The 15767-nt window shown below is 48.6% G+C and overlaps 6 protein-coding genes across 6 annotated transcripts; 4 read left to right on the top strand and 2 right to left on the bottom strand.

The window, feature by feature from the left end:
* Positions 1 to 267: 267 nt before the first annotated feature.
* An11g00640 (uncharacterized protein) lies at positions 268 to 1340 on the top strand (the record flags this gene model as incomplete). Its single annotated transcript, XM_001394031.1, has 3 exons — positions 268 to 287; positions 341 to 500; positions 642 to 1340. 3 exons carry the CDS (start codon positions 268 to 270, stop codon positions 1338 to 1340), a joined length of 879 nt encoding a protein of 292 aa, XP_001394068.1.
* A 1109-nt stretch (positions 1341 to 2449) lies between these two features.
* Positions 2450 to 6141, bottom strand: An11g00630 (uncharacterized protein; the record flags this gene model as incomplete). Its single annotated transcript, XM_059750015.1, has 6 exons — positions 2450 to 3291; positions 3352 to 3445; positions 3502 to 5224; positions 5287 to 5368; positions 5760 to 5840; positions 6027 to 6141. 6 exons carry the CDS (start codon positions 6139 to 6141, stop codon positions 2450 to 2452), a joined length of 2937 nt encoding a protein of 978 aa, XP_059605447.1.
* Positions 6142 to 6439: 298 nt separating this feature from the next.
* On the bottom strand, positions 6440 to 7879 carry An11g00620 (uncharacterized protein; the record flags this gene model as incomplete). The annotated part of the gene is made up of 4 exons (XM_001394029.1): positions 6440 to 6615; positions 6670 to 7538; positions 7592 to 7654; positions 7704 to 7879. 4 exons carry the CDS (start codon positions 7877 to 7879, stop codon positions 6440 to 6442), a joined length of 1284 nt encoding a protein of 427 aa, XP_001394066.1.
* Positions 7880 to 8574: 695 nt separating this feature from the next.
* An11g00610 (uncharacterized protein) lies at positions 8575 to 10220 on the top strand (the record flags this gene model as incomplete). Its single annotated transcript, XM_059750014.1, has 3 exons — positions 8575 to 8645; positions 8831 to 9232; positions 9287 to 10220. 3 exons carry the CDS (start codon positions 8575 to 8577, stop codon positions 10218 to 10220), a joined length of 1407 nt encoding a protein of 468 aa, XP_059605446.1.
* Positions 10221 to 11604: 1384 nt separating this feature from the next.
* An11g00600 (uncharacterized protein) lies at positions 11605 to 12959 on the top strand (the record flags this gene model as incomplete). Its single annotated transcript, XM_001394027.1, has 4 exons — positions 11605 to 12054; positions 12112 to 12231; positions 12286 to 12726; positions 12780 to 12959. 4 exons carry the CDS (start codon positions 11605 to 11607, stop codon positions 12957 to 12959), a joined length of 1191 nt encoding a protein of 396 aa, XP_001394064.1.
* Positions 12960 to 13278: 319 nt separating this feature from the next.
* An11g00590 (uncharacterized protein) lies at positions 13279 to 15642 on the top strand (the record flags this gene model as incomplete). The annotated part of the gene is made up of 2 exons (XM_059750013.1): positions 13279 to 13911; positions 13969 to 15642. The coding sequence occupies 2 exons, from the start codon at positions 13279 to 13281 to the stop codon at positions 15640 to 15642; spliced, it is 2307 nt and encodes a 768-aa protein (XP_059605445.1).
* Positions 15643 to 15767: the final 125 nt, after the last annotated feature.

Raw genomic sequence — 15767 nt, 5'->3', positions numbered from 1 at the left:
TGTTCTGATTGTTTCTAGGTTGACCAACTGCTTGTGTTTCCCTGGTGGTTTGTTCTGGTGGTTCCAGAAGCTACTTGCAGCTCCGCGGAGTCGGCGAGTCGGGAGTCGGAGATGCCGCTGCCCCTCCCTGCCTTAGGCACTGACTTCCCCTCCTGCCGATCTCCGATATTCATTAATCGTTAACGGTCGAGGCGCATAATCGCTGTCAACCATCATCCCTGAACTGTTTGTCCTCGCATTTGAATATCCGAGGAGACTATCTGCACCATGCCTAACTCAGCCCAAAAGTATGGCTTTGAAGCCCCCGTCAATAAGTCGCAATTAGCTGATTGATACCCAGTCTACCCCGCGTGCGGGCATGTCTCTTCGACATGGATGGCCTGCTCATCGACTCGGAGGACAAGTACACGGATATCACCAATGCCATTCTTCAGGAGTATGGAAAGCCTCTGCTCCCGTGGTCTATCAAAGCTCAATTGCAGGGTCGTCCTCAACCAGACGTATGTAGATTCCCTTTCCCCCCCCCCCCCCCCCCAAGTTCCCCGTTGCTGTTTATGCCCTTCACATATCGCTCGAATCGCAAATACCTTAACCGCCATTTTCAAACCCTCTGTGTTCAATCCTCTGACTGTTCATTCTAGGCCAGTCGTATCTTCCACCATTGGGCCCAACTCCCCATCTCTCCTGAAGAATACGCCGCGAAGCAATCCGCCCTTCAGGAGAAATTCTTCCCTCAATCCCAGCCCCTCCCGGGCGTCAGGGACCTCCTCGCCAAGCTTGTTTCCACCCAAACTACCGATCAGCCCGTGCATCTAGCCCTTGCCACATCTTCCCACAGCCGGAACTTCAAGCTGAAGGCCAGCCATCTGGGCGACTTGTTCTCCGCATTCCCGAAATCCCAACAAGTGCTGGGCGACGATCCCCGCATCGGCAAGGGACGGGGAAAGCCGCTTCCTGATATCTATCTGCTCGCGCTTGAGACCATCAACACGAATCTGCGCGAGAAGGGAGAGACTGAGATCAAGCCCGAGGAGTGTCTGGTCTTTGAGGATGCGGTGCCCGGTGTTGAGGCCGGTCGGAGAGCTGGTATGCGTGTTGTTTGGGTCCCGCATCCTGGTTTGTTGGAGTCGTATAAGGGACGTGAGGATGAGGTGTTGGCTGGGCTTACGGGGGAACATAAGGAAGCGGAGAAGACTGAGCCGGAGCGTGAAGCGGACGAAATCGTCGCCGGTCGGTTGAAGAGTGCCGGTAAGCCCGGTGAGATTGGTGATGGGTTGGGAGAGTTGTTGCCTTCTTTGGAGAATTTCCCGTATGAGCGTTATGGAATTAAACCTGCGTGAATTCATTTCTGCCTACCGGGCTATAGACATGAAGTTTCTGGCAATCTGATAAATTACAGCCACGTCAGGTGAAGATGTGATACCCGTGAGAAAAGAAGAAAAACTATGTACCCCGAGGGATAACGCAGAAGCAAATAGACTACGATTACTGAGAAGCAGAAAATCAAATAAAGTCAGATATGTGAGAAAACAGCAATAACAGAAAATCAAATCCCAGAAGCAGCAAATAAAATCAAATGCGCGATAAAAAAAAACATCTCAGAAAAAAAGAAACGGAAAAAGAGATATTGAGCACCAGAACTCTTACAAAAACCGGCGAAAAATCATGTACCTGAGAGAAAACGAAGAAGAAACTAAGATCAAAGCAAAGTGAAGCAAAAAACAGTGCATGAGGCCAGCTCAGCACCGATTAATCAAAAGTGTCGACCAATCTGCCGTACACATGAGCTTCAATTTCGCAAAGCGCGCACCTCTTGAATGTGGTCTTTCGAAACAATGTAACAGAGAATTCTGAGTGTAGAGCCAAAGCGAAATTATCCCAGTCATGAGAAAAGAAGAAGAAGACGATGTTATTCCAAAGGCAACGCCAGAGCGCGGAAAGTTTGGAGATGTGTATTAGACTGGGGTATCACAAAACACCTACAACAGCCAAAATCCCGGTAATATCGTAGCTCGTGAATTCATAGACCAAGTCAGATGTGATAGATTAAGGTATGTCTAGATGGGTTGGGTCGTGTCGGCGTCATATGTATGGTGTGGCGGAGTATGTTCATGTAAATCGAGATTCGAGAGATGTATTCGTGCCATGCCAATCCTGCTGTTCGGTTCTTTCTGTTCGTAAAAGCCCGTGATCGTCGTAGTATTCGTAAAATTGATTATTGACAAGCAACTTGTGCTGTCGCGCGCATCCTCCGAGTAGAGTTATGTGTTCTCCGGAGTAGATCGAGTGTATCATAACGAGCACCATGTGCTGTCGCGTTGCTGTCCGATGTTCGAGAAGGTTGTTGAGTAGTGTGTTGACAAGCAACTGGTGCTGTTGAGTCCCTTTTCCTTTCGTATGAGCCTATTAGATGATCTTCTGACGACAAGTAGTCATGTTTGTGGTACAATTAATGCTGCCGCTTGGCGGAAGGAGAAGTGTCTTCGGCATCTGATTCTTCTCTTCTGCGTTTGCGTGTACCTGATCCAGTGCCTGGCACCTGTGTTTGAGGTCCCATATGGGTTTGGTGTCCCATTTGGGGTTGGCTGCCCATATGGTGTGGGTTGACCATCCGTGATTGGTATCCCATTTGTGGGTATGACATGGTTTCAGGAGCAACTTGATTCTGATTCGCCATCAAATTACGTAGCAACAAGTTGTTAAGGGTTTGTTCTGGGTCATAAGGAGAAGGAGAAGCCTGAGTGGTCGGGGGCATTGTGACGGAGCCGGCATTTGTTCTTGGATGCGAGGTTGGGCCACCCATCATACGGTTGTGGTATGCTTGAGCAGCGGCAATTCTGTTCAGAGGTGCCGAGTGGTATTGCACTGGACCCAGTCTGACTTGGTTAACAGGTGTTGGAGTGCCTGCGCTCATCGGCATTTGGTATCTCGCTCTGTTTGCCGGGGCCATGAGGTTCACCGGCTGGGTCATATGGGTTGGAGTGGCAGGAGGTGGGTTTCTTCCGGTCGCTGCAATGCTTCCGGGATTGTTGTTTGGAGTCATTGCAACACCGGCGTTAGTCACTGCAGGCACGTTGGCCATGCTCGGCATGGTAGATGCTGTGGGCATTGCAGGGGCGGCAACCTTAACCGACTGGCTGATTGCGTTAGATTCAGCTGCCTTTTTGGCACCAAGAACTTGCTTGCCCGCATTCATCACTTCCCCCTTGCGCTTATTCAGTGTCTTATTCGCAATGACACGCTTATAGGCAGCCTGCGGATCATCAACAAACTGATGCATGTATGGAGCATCTAGAAGATGTTTGCAAATTGTTTTTTGGGTTTCGAGGCAATTCAGGACTCTAGTCATACGTTCGGCGAACGTCATCAAATCGCTCGTAATCTTTTTCTTCAGTCCATGAACTGCCAACAATGAGCCCGAGATTTGTCTGGTAATAACGCAGTCCTAAAGGCAATGTTAAATCCCCCTACACAACAGTACTGCCTGACTCCACGACTTACCAGTATCTCCCAGCAGACACACTCGACCCTCTCGGCGCTATACTTGCCCTCTTTGAATGGCTTAATCATTCCGGGGTTGTCTTCGGCGTTCTGGGTACTGAACATTGCCTTGGTGAGGGCCCTAACAATCGCCTGTTTCTGGAGATCATTGGTGGGCAGGGTTGTATCCTCTCGAACACCATCCTGCACCGGACGGGCTGCCCTGGCTTCTTCGACTGAAGCATACAATGTACTGCAGTCGATGTTATAAACTTCAGGGTTCATCAGCTGCTCGATCAGTGGAACGAAGCTTGGCTGTAGGTTATGGACAGGGGCTGGAGCGGTGACGACCGGCTGGCCAGACATATCAACTGGGATGGTGGCTTCGCTCTGAACAGCGGCCAAATGATACGCATGGGAGTGTGTGTTCTGCTGCACAGAAAACCCGCTTCCTCCTGATGAGCCATCTTGATTAAATTCCTCGGCTGTCCCAAGCTGGCCAGGCAGATAGTCGGGTGGGCTGGAGTTCATCGGTCCAGATCCAGACTCTGGCGAAGACCGGATCACTCTGTTATTTTGACTGGCAACCTGCTGAGAAGAGAAGATACCCTGGCACGCCTGAGTCCCTTGCTGGGGTGTAAATCCAATGCCATGATTACCGGTGATCTGATGCCCAGCAACCTGGCTTCCAAAGATCTGATGTCCAGTAATCTGGTTGCCGGTGTTTTCGCTTCCAGTGTTTCCAGTAATCTGATCCACAGGCGAGGATGCTTTGCATCTCTGGGAGGTACCAGAATTGCGCGAAGAGCCAGAATTAGATCGGTTTCTATCGACTTGGATTGTCGGCATAACTGGTCCCTGGGGCCCACCAGCAGCATGAACTGGCTGCGAAGGAGGAGTGCTCTTTTGAGAGCCATCTGAAGAGCCATTCTGTTTTCCGATTACATTGCCGAATGTGCTTGCGGCCTGCTCAGTGGGTGTGGAATTGTATGAGCCCCTCGAGGCACTATCCACCTGATTGTCCAAAGCATTTTCCAAAGCATTTTCCACGAGGTTGTTGGAAGCATTGTTCGCATAGTTGCTGGAAGCGTTGTTCACATAGTTGTTGTTGTTGTTGTTGTTCTCGGCATTTCTCAAAAGGTTGTTTCCAATATTTAGAAAGGCCTCATTGGCTTCGTCATTGTCATATGAGGCGCCCGAGTTGTTAACAGCAGTACCAGCAAAACCAAAAAAATCCATTGGGCTGAATCCCATCGGTAGGGTTTCGCGCGTCTGCTTCAGAGTATTCTGCTGAACGCCATTCATAGGAACGCTGATAGGCGCCCTTCCACGAGCGAACATGGTAGAAGCTAAGCCAAGGGCTTCTGGGCCCTGCAGACCTACCATAGTCTGGTTTTCAGGCATGGATCCAGATTGTACAGCCGTGGAATTGGATTGCCCAGTAGTACTAGGTTCCATGTTATTGGCAGCCGCAGTCTGATCAAAGCTCCCGACATTATCAATGGGGTTGGTTTGATTATCATCCATTGCAGGCAATGCCCCGTCGTGGATGCTTGCAAAAAGACTGGGTTCCGAACCGAACGAGGTCATTGGCCAAACTGGGTCCATGTTCATTCCCATAACGAATGGATCAAAACCTCCATCTTCACCAACGTCCTGCGCTATGAAGGTGCTTGGAAGGTCTTGTGAAAAGGTTTGAATATTGCCAGTAGACCCCACCGGTGCTGCAAAGAAGTCGTCAAGCCTGGCATATAATGTTAGGATATGTTGGCGAAAAAGGACAAGAACAAGTGAACGAGTACTTACTGGATACCACCTTGCCCAAGCAACTCGTTATAGGCCTCTGCGTTATTCGAATCTGTAAGTGTCAAATCGCTCGCCAGTCCACCTGTTGGAGAAAAGGTAGCCATTTCAAGAGAAAGACCAATACTGGTCCTTTGCTGGACACGGAATCCAAAGACTCGTTCCTAAACGCGTTCTTGAAAGCTCCAGAAGCAGGAATAAACAAAGACAGATTGACCAAGCTGATGGTGTAGACGGAGATGAGTGACTAAATCCGACTTGTCCTTAGGGTAACAGTATGCTTGTGAAGCAAGATCTTTAGCTGATCGCAAGAAGCTCTGTACTCTGAGGAATGAGGATCTGTAGACACGAGGAATATGGAAAGAATAGAGGAGGGAAGGGGAGAGAAGTTAAGTACTGTGTGAAAACTCAAGCATTTTGTGAATTTTGCATGCTATTCACCACCTGTGAATGGAATCACAAGTGCATTAACACACTGGCCTTTGAGTAGGGAATCGGGATCCACTGGGCTGTAGAAAACTCCATAGTAAAAGCCAAAAAGCAGAAGCCAGGGCAAGCTACCCCATTTCCAGGCAACAAGAACACTGAAATTGGAAAATGTAACTGGTAGAAGGCTCAAATTCATTCTATCTGTGTTTGGTAGACACAATGGTAGACGTGACCGGATTCACAGGATTCACGTTCACAGGTTCCCGTTCACAGATTCACGTTCACGTTGATGGAGGGGTTGCCTAAATTCACACATTCACAAAGTGCAGGTGAAACAGCGTGAATCTGTGAATTCCTGACATCCTGTGGGAAAATCCAACTTTCGAAGAGTTCCTTGGGCTGTCTGAATCCATGGCACGAGTAACCCATGGTCCTCTGGTCCCCTATTCTGTTCCAGAGTGAAGTATATCTTCGGCCGGTAGATATGCAAGCATTTTATAGTAGTATGGTCTATTATTTGCTGCTGCTGCTGCTGCTGCTGCAGGAACCCGGCGCTAGAGATACTAGCCCCTGATCGCCTTCATGCACCCATAGCTCGAGGCCTTGATGTTTGAAATCCCCAGCGCCCGGCTGTTGCAGCGTTGACAGATAGGGGGTATGTCGGTCATCTGAAAAAATTATGTGCGCAGACAGCATATACCACTCTATGACGTCCAACAAGCCCCTTTCAGTCGTCATCGCTGTTCGCATTTAGAAGTGGCATATACCACACCTTCAAGCTGTTGTCAATATCAGGCATAGGTGGTAAGCTGGCGTCGTCGATGTCTTTTTCGAAGTGCCGTTGACCTGAAGTTGTGGCAACTATATTCCCCATTGGATGCAATACAGTACTGCTCACAGTGTCTATATTCTATATTAGCACAGATGTCCTTGTCCTTCATCGGGAAGCACACTTACCGTTATGAACCTTCCATTCCCACTTGGGATCCTGAGCACCACTAGCATGTGTAGGGTTCTGCCACACCCTCATGCAGCCATCGGTTCCGCCAGCCCAGATCTCATGCGAGCCGTTTTCTCCACTGGGGAATACATCGATTTTCAACCGTTGATTTGTGAAAGCTTTGCGGCCCTGCAACCATCCAAGCAGTTGTCCAGTGACTCGGATATCATATACTAAGACTCCATCACTTTTCCGTTCAGCAACGTAGAGGTACCTTCCGCAGGGGCTCCACAGCAGTTGAGTGATTCCACGGCCGCCAATATGACGGTGGGCTTCTGTTTTCGATATGCTGAATGTCCCTAGGGACTCCCCTGTTCCATGTGCACCATAAAGTCCGACATGTCTGGTGAAGGTTCCAGCAGCTAAAATACCAGCTCCTGTCGGATCCAGGGCCATGGCAGAGATGATTCCTTTCATTCCCACGCCTCCACCCACCTGTTGCTTTCTTTTGCTTGGTATTGTCGGCATGGAAGTGACAGGTCCATCGTTACCCGGTCGAGAGACATCAAAGAGGCAAATCAGGCTGTCTGAGCCAGTGAGAAATTGGCTCCCTCCCAGGGCAGATGGATAAATCATTGAATGAGGCGTTATGAAGGCTTCTGTCATTGGGTTTACCAGAGAATAAGTCGCCACAGAAGTCGGAGCAAGAGCAGATGTCAATCTGATTGGATGGTCTCGAACAGATGAGAGAAATAATGTCGTCGACGGGTCCTGAAGGGAGAAGAAAGGGTACATGGCAGTCGCATAGGTCGGTTCTGCTGACGGCAAGACAGAGTATGGCGATAAGCCGCAGGGAGAGGCCGTGTCTTCTAGCATATCAGGTGGTCTGTAGAGTTTTGGTCAGGCTATGTTGACAAGAGGAGAGTAGGTTTTACTGACAAGATCCAGGTTCTGATATGGTGATCGGAGGAATCCGTCAATAAAGTGGTTCCATCCGCCGACCTGAATTTCAAGATTAGCCAAGCTCTGATAGTGACACCTGGAGCCTTACCATTCTGCGCCCTTGAAATATGTTGTATTAGGGTTTTGGCCGAGACTGCGCTTCTCATTTGATTGTAGGGAGGTGGAGTCTTGAGAATTTAGAGAATGACTTGCAAATCCTGGACAATGCTCATCACCCTCCTGACGGGTAGAGGCAACACAGATAGGCCCTTGTTCTTCAGTCATTCTGGGAGCTGAGGTTTCTCATATAGTAGCAAGTTGAAACAATCAATAAGAATCTGAAATGGCCGGAGGCGCTTTAAAGTAGTGGGTGGAGCAAAGGATTGAAAGTCGCTACCCTTTGTACTCAATTCCAAATGCCCTAGAACTGAGTATCTTGTAACATAAGGAACATTTAATTGAGTATCGTGGAATAGAGGCAATGAGATGACAATTGGAGAAAATCAAATGATGAGGTTATCGCGGACTACATATGTGAATTAGCTTCTACAGTGCCTGCAGTGGGAATCAAGAGGAATGGCACCCTGCGGTGAAGTGTAAAGTGATGAGATTATGCCGCTGAGAAATACTCCCTCAGTCCTTCTTCATCATAGCGCTTAAAATGAAAAGTCGCAATCGATATTCATCGGGAATATTTTAATCAAATTATTGTTGGTGGTTATGCTGTGTTTAGTTAACTAGTCCTTATCGATAACGCTGATTAATCTCGGACCGGCAAATCTTTCCCCATCCAACACTAGCCGGGGAGGATCGTCTTGATTGTTGTTTTCCGACGTCGCAACTCGCTCCAGCTCCTGTGGACATTGTGCTGGCACAAGACCCTTTTGACGGGCGCAACAAAGGTTCTTGTCGCGTTAATCCTATCAAAATTCGCTCGACACCTGAACCTTCGGTTTCATTCCCAGTCTAAACTGCCCATCATGTTCGGTACAAAGCCTGCGGGCACATCAACCGGCCTGTCCATCAACACCGGTTCTGCCAATTCTCTATTGTAAGGTTTTCTTTCCTGTTGAGTCTGTTAGTGGATTTATGGTGTCATCTTGGTTTACGCTTGTACGACGTGTCTAAACTGCAATTGCTTCGTCTCATTCCTTTTGTATTTCCGGCCCTCACTCAAGCCTCGAAGAGCTAACAAAGTTGCCTTATCAGTGGCTCTGGAACCAATACGCAGACTAGCACTACTACAACACCGGCGACCACTACTACCTCGGGCGGGCTTTTCGGTAACCTTGGAAATACTGCGACTCAGTCAAAGCCGGCCGGTGGCCTATTTGGAAACGCCGGCGGCGCTACACAACAATCTCAGCCTACCGGTTCGAGTCTGTTTCCGGGATTAGGTGGCCAGCAGTCGAATACTACTTCAACTGGTGGAGGTCTGTTTGGGAACTCTACTGCGACGACTTCGCAGCCACAGTCAGGTGGTCTTTTCTCGGGAGCCACGACCACGACCAACACACAAAGCGGGAACACCGGTGGAGGACTGTTTGGCAACTTGGGCGGTAACACCGCAAACCAGACGCAATCAAAGCCACTTTTCGGTGGACTTGGGGGTTCTACAACTACTGGCGGGGGCCTATTGTAAGTGATATTCCTGCCCACAACAATAGTCAAGGCTCATGCCAACCATCACAGTGGAGGCGCCAACCAAACTAGCGCGCAGCAGCAGCAGCAACAAACACAGAAGCCTACTCTGTCTTTATTCGGAAACCAGAATACCACAACGCAACCAACGACACAACCCACGGCAGCGGCCGGGACAACGGTCATCCCTGGGGTCAAAGTCGATATCAGCAACATTCTTCCCACAACGAAATACGAGAGCTGCGCAGATGAGATCAAATCGGAGTTGGAAAAGTTTGATAACTTTGTCCTTAACCAAATCAAGATCTGCAATGAGGTTGCGAATATGATACCCACCATCGCCGGCCAGGGAGAGACGATTCCCAATGACGTTGAGTTTGTCCAGGGAAAATTAGAGACAATGCAGCACGCACTCGAGAATGACGCAGGTGACATTGATCAGCTGCGTAATCTTGTGTCTCGCGACGCGGCTGAGGCTCAAGTTGCATTCCGAGCGATTGATACCTTGAAGTTGCCACTGCAGTATCAATCTACCGGTGGGGCTGGATGGTGGTCTCAAGATCAGAAGATGTCAGATGGACAAGCATTGAGATCTACGCGCAAGAACACTCTAGCTCTCCCGGACGATGTTGAAAGCGACCCGTCCACTGCCACATCTGTGAACGGGGTACCCGTCAACTTGGTTGACTACTTCTCTCAGCGCTCTGACGAGATGGGAGAGGTCCTGGAACGCTACACACGAAATTTGAAAGAGATTGAAGACCACCTTCACGGAGTTGAGGCGACTTTGGAACGACAGATCCATGACTTTGTGACATCTCGTAGTCGAGATGGAGCAGCCGCTGGAGCCCCCAAGTCCATTGTCAGCGAGCTTGCCACCGTTCTAGGCGATGTTGAGGCTGGCATACTAGGCGTGGCCAGCCGTCTCGGTGGAGTTACCGAGCAAGTGCAAGAGGTGGTTCTGGGCCCGCCCTCTGTTTCATGAATGTCTGGAAGTCTGTGCATTGACATCACAACATCGTCTTCATGTAAATTACGGATGGATTTAGATTTGATGAAGCATACCTAAATTCGCTACATATGAGGCGAAACTTGATACAAATTCGGCTTCTTGCCAAATTCTCTGATCCGACTATTCGCTAGTGGCCACGACCCCTCGACCACCCTGCCTATGACCGCGCAGAACGGCGTCGCTGAACTGGATGTGAAGCATCTGGGAGATGACAAATGAGGATACCATCATAAGCTCAATAGAAAGCTAGTTCAAATCGCATAGTTACTTAAGGCTCGAATGAGTCATGTTCAATAATAATACTACTACCAAAGCATGGCATGCATATATGGCAATTGTAATAAGCATCAGAGTGACTCATGTCTGCGGTTGTTGGTAATCATCCCTCCGTACTCCGTACATGCACGTAAATCCGCCGTGACAGATTGAAGCGGCTCGCCAGGGGTCATGCTGGAGAAGGCGGTGAGGGTGAAGAATGCCAAGCTGCCTGTTCGGCGCAAGACGCAAGAGGACGGCAGACTGGCGTGATCGCACCTAATCCTTCGGCTAACGTCACCCTATTCCCCCGGTTTCCAGCTTGACCCTCCTGAAGGAGGGAGGCCCTTGAGGCAGGGGAGTCCGTTTATTCCCGCTGACAAGGGTCTTCTGCTGGAATGTTCGAAGCTTACAATGAAGTATTTCATATGGCCACCTTAAAATGTCGTTCACAAGACAGCCTGGCATACTCCGTCCTGCTATCTCAACATGATGTACCTGTGGGGTGTTTCCCCATACTCACTCTCGCACCCCAATACGGTATATGGATCCGTTTCCATGTACTAGTGACATTCTAGAACCCTACATACGTATGTGATTCGCGACAGATCAACTTAGCTCAAGGAAGCGGTGTGACGCCTCCGGGTCTTCCCAGATAAGCGGGAGATCTGACCCGACGCGGAGCGTCACAGAATGTCTCCACAACTGTTGCCTTCGAATGACGCGATCTTCGCTGACACCATCCTCGGACCCGCTATTGTTTGGGGGAGGCTCCTCCGAAACGTCGTTCTGTGTCCCCATGGATACATAGTTGCTTGATCAGCCGCTTGGGTGATATTCTCCAGCGATGGTGCAATACCCGCCTGTCCCGAATTTTGGGCAATGCTTGATTGTGTCCGGCTATCTCTCCCCTTGACGATGGAGTGGAGGATGTGGCCTCTTCGTTCTCTTGTTGTGCTCTTATTCCTATATAAACCCAGATTCTTTCATCCTGCATCGAATATCGGTCCTTGTGTCACTTAAGTCCCCATTCAAACACATCTTGTTAGTATCGTTCTCACAAGCATATTTGTACATCACAATCAACTTTGCCGCATAAACCATGGCGCCATCACTCGTGGACCCCGTGGTAACCCACCCAGTCGGCCGCCTTCCCGTAATTAAGAAGGAAACCACAGATGACAACAAATTTGGTTACCAGCCAGGCCGAACTGTTGTGGAAAATCATGACAACTATCAGTACCAAGACCTTCTCCCTACTTTCCCTAATCTTCATTGGCCTCCGCTAGAGGAGACACCGTATGAGGATAGGGGTATCTATGGAGACGCCAAGTTCCGAAATCTACTCCAAGACGCAACAGACGTCTTTGATTACACCCCCAAGATTGGAACCGAGGTTCACGGAGTGAATCTGGCGAAGCTGAATGATGCACAGAAGGATGACTTGGCTCGTTTGGTAGCTGTTCGCGGTGTGGTTTTCTTCCGAGGACAGGATGACTTGGATATCGATGCCCAGCGTGAGCTGGGTAGACATTTTGGGAAGCTTCACAAGGTATGCATGGTCTGCATAAAATTATAATAGTTTACTTCTAACATCATTGCTTTCCAGCACGCAACCACGTCTGTCCCGAAAAGAGAGGGCTTGGAGGACGTTCACGTCGTCTACACCGGAGACAACTCCACTGACCAGCGAGCAATGTTCACACCCAGTTTCCTTTGGCACTCAGACGTGTGGGCTTCCCTTGCTTGTGACCCCGGATATTTGGCTGATAAGATATACTAGGTTACGTATGAAGTCCAGCCTCCCTCATACACATCGCTCAAGGTCTTGACCGGCCCGCCACGGGGAGGTGGTGGTGATACGCTCTGGACATCACAATACGCGGCATATGATGCACTATCTCCTCACATGCAAACATACCTCAAGGGTCTGACTGCTCTACACTCGGCGGATATGCAGGCCTCTGATTCGCATGCTCTTGGTCGACCTGTCCGTCGGGATCCGGTTACCACAGAACACCCTCTTATTCGGACGAACCCTGTCACTGGCTGGAACAGTTTATTCTTCAATCCTGGCTTCGTCACAAAGATTGTGGGAATCCCTAAGACCGAAAGCGACGCTATCATCAGATATCTCACCGAAGTTATTGCGACAACTCAAGAGATGCACGCGCGATTCCAGTGGAACAAGAATGATGTCGCTATTTGGGACAATAGGACAACTGTGAGTATCATGCCTCTCGCAGTATCTCTGGGCTATAAGCTAACTATTGATAGAACCACTCTGCCTCTTATGGATTCGCTCCTCACCGTCGTCATGCTGTTCGCGTCTGCTGCCACGCAGAGCGCCCCGTCTTGGATCCGGCAGGAAAATCGCAAGAAGAGGAATTCATTGCTCTTTACAACCTGCCTCCTGTTAACAAGGATGGCTCCCGCCAGTCTAATTACAATGACTGATCCACCAAGACTGGCAAATTATTTGCGTATTCTGGATGTTTAGCGTGATTTAAGGTTTTGAGGGAACATGAGAGCTGGCTCTCGGGACTTTCGATCTGATATTTAGATAATTAGCGATACATTTCGGCGTCTTGAAACTTAGGAGTACATTAATCCGGGCTAATACAATTCAAGTCATACTTTCCCACCTTCAAGCTACTAGTATTGAAGTGTCTGCATAAGACACGTGCTTCTATGTGTCAAATTGTCAGTACCAAATTACTTCTAGCAAGACCATCACAAGTTTGTCACGAACCATACGACCAGTGTCTTCATCTCCATGGCAAACTCGCACCAAGACTTTCTACTCCAATATGCCCGTTTCCACGGCATAGCTACTGATTATACAGATCTTGACCCCCTCCAACATATTGACGACATTTGTGATATCCCTCCCAATTTTCTCCACCCACCTGAGGATGCTTTCTCAGTTATTGAACAAAACATCGCATCCAGCCAACGAATCATCGAGCAGAATCTACGTCACGAAAAGCTCGATATCAGAAAGGAAGGCCTGCAGTTTCTCTCGTCAGTGCTTCGCGACATCAGACGAGACAATATTGATGACTGTTGGGAACAAGTCCTTCCTTCGTGGTATCGATATGATGATCTGAAGCTAGAACCTCCTCTCTTTACCTCTGACAATGATTCGTATTTGGCACTTCCGGCTGAGCCGCTTCGCTACTCTCGAGAAGAGAATATCTTGTGTTCAATTGAGGGACTTGCTAGCGACTACGATAGCATTTTCTCCAGTGATTTGATACATGAGGCGGATGTCATTGGGAATAGTGTTGGCAAAGAGAAGCTGGATTGTTCTAAAGACGCATTGCTTCTTATTCAGGATGCAAGGCAGGCTGGCAATCGTCCTCCAGACTTGGATGACTTGCTTCGCCCTTTTAATGACGTGGCGAAGGTATGTTTTGAAGTCCTCGCGCGCCACTTTTATTTTCCTTGCTGAAGTTGAAGACAGGAAGATCAGTTCAAGCTCCAGTCCCCGTCCCTTTTGCCTTTAAATGACGACTGCTTTCCTTGCGATAGCCCACCACCGAGTTCAAGTGACCGCATCCTATTGAGTCCTCTTCGCCATGTTTCACCCGACGTACCAACCGACGTCAATACCATGCACTATGAAGACTGCTCTGGGGCTGAAAATGATCCAAGGAGTACCGTTTCAATATTAAAGAGTGATTTGGAGGATCAGGACCCTGAAGAAATAGACAGGCAACTGACGCATGATCCATCCTTAAAATTGTTGTCATTATTCGAGCGAGATTCGCCTGGTGGAATGTCCATTGCGGATATAGACACAACCAATGAAAAAAAGCTTGAACCCGACTTTGAGCAGATCATCATGGCTGTGAAAATACCCACGAATCCAAGCAGCGTTACTTCCCAGGTGACCTACACTGAGATTACCGATAACATAGCAACATCTGACTGTTTCCCTTTTGACAACTGCATCTTGAATGAGCTTCCTTCTCGACCAAGCTACTCTCCAATGCCATCCGCCTGTAGCTCGTCTCACCAGGAAACATACGTTCACGAGTATCCAGATTGCTCAGCACAGCCAGCCTTTGAAACTCCGGTACCAGAGTTGCACCTGTTAACTCCGACAATAGAAGGAGATCTCTCTGTGACTTCCTGTCTTTCTGAAATTCTACCTGAGATTGATCACTTTATTGGCTCAAGCAGTCAATCGCTGTTGCGAAAACGGAAGTTGGACGACACTCAAGAGGATAGCAAGAAAACAGAAAATGCGGATCAGAAAGCCATTCCTTCAACAACGAAGGGAAAAACTCCTTTTAGACAAAACCCGACCACAGGTCTTGGCTCCCTATCACGGTTTATGGAAACCAGAGGGCAGGGTTCGATACGAGAAGTAGCCACCCAGAGCCATTATTTTATGGACAATAGACACATAGAAATTACTGAAAAGGAGCACGACGTATCGCTGCATACTGAAACATCAGATAACCACCCCACCCACGGCACAGCTCAGGGCCAATCTGAGATAGTCTCCTTCAACCAGCTGCAGATACCACGATGTTTGCCTGGAAATCACGAGCACATAGTTCTCTCCCTGTCAACATCACTCCTCAAAAGCCACCTACGCATCGTTCAGTGCGTTGAAAGTATGAGTCCTGCCACATCAATCATCTACAGGGAGCCTAGTGCAAAGAGCTGGAAAATGGCACCTGGAAACCGTATTCAAAACATATCTACATTGTCATCAAACTGCGACGACGAAGCTGATATAATTATCGCGCGCAAAACTGGTATCGTCTTGACCACTTCCCAAGCAACAACTCAAGTATTCCTGCCAGGTCACAAGTCATCAATAATGGGAGTTATCCCAAATGTGAACTCCCCTCTACGAGAACGCGTATTCCGACTTGCGCGAAAGTATGAAAAACTATTTGTTCTTATTTCTCATTGCAGTGGTATGACATCAAACTTGCCAGATACTGGATTTACCATTGATAAAGCCATACTGTCATCTTTGACTGCCTTTACTGCTTTTTGTAGTTCTATGGCCAACCTGAATATCTACCCTGTTTTGATACCCTCTTCCCCCGATATCATTGCAGGCTGGATCCTTGCGCTTGCTGGTAAACTTGTGAATGGCAGAAGTGATTCCTGTTGAGATGTACTACTTTTGATTCCTTTCTTCTTCTCTTCACTCAATTCTTTCGCGTTCTCTTCCTTTCTCAAACTATTAATCAGTGCACAATTCAATTCAAGCTGTGGCTGGTGGTTCTCATCTCTTGA

The sequence above is a fragment of the Aspergillus niger genome (genome assembly GCF_000002855.4).
Source record: "Aspergillus niger supercontig An11".
Taxonomy (NCBI): Eukaryota; Fungi; Ascomycota; class Eurotiomycetes; order Eurotiales; family Aspergillaceae; genus Aspergillus; species Aspergillus niger.
Note: the sequence above shows the minus strand (reverse complement) of the source record. Positions and strands in the feature narration are given on the sequence as shown.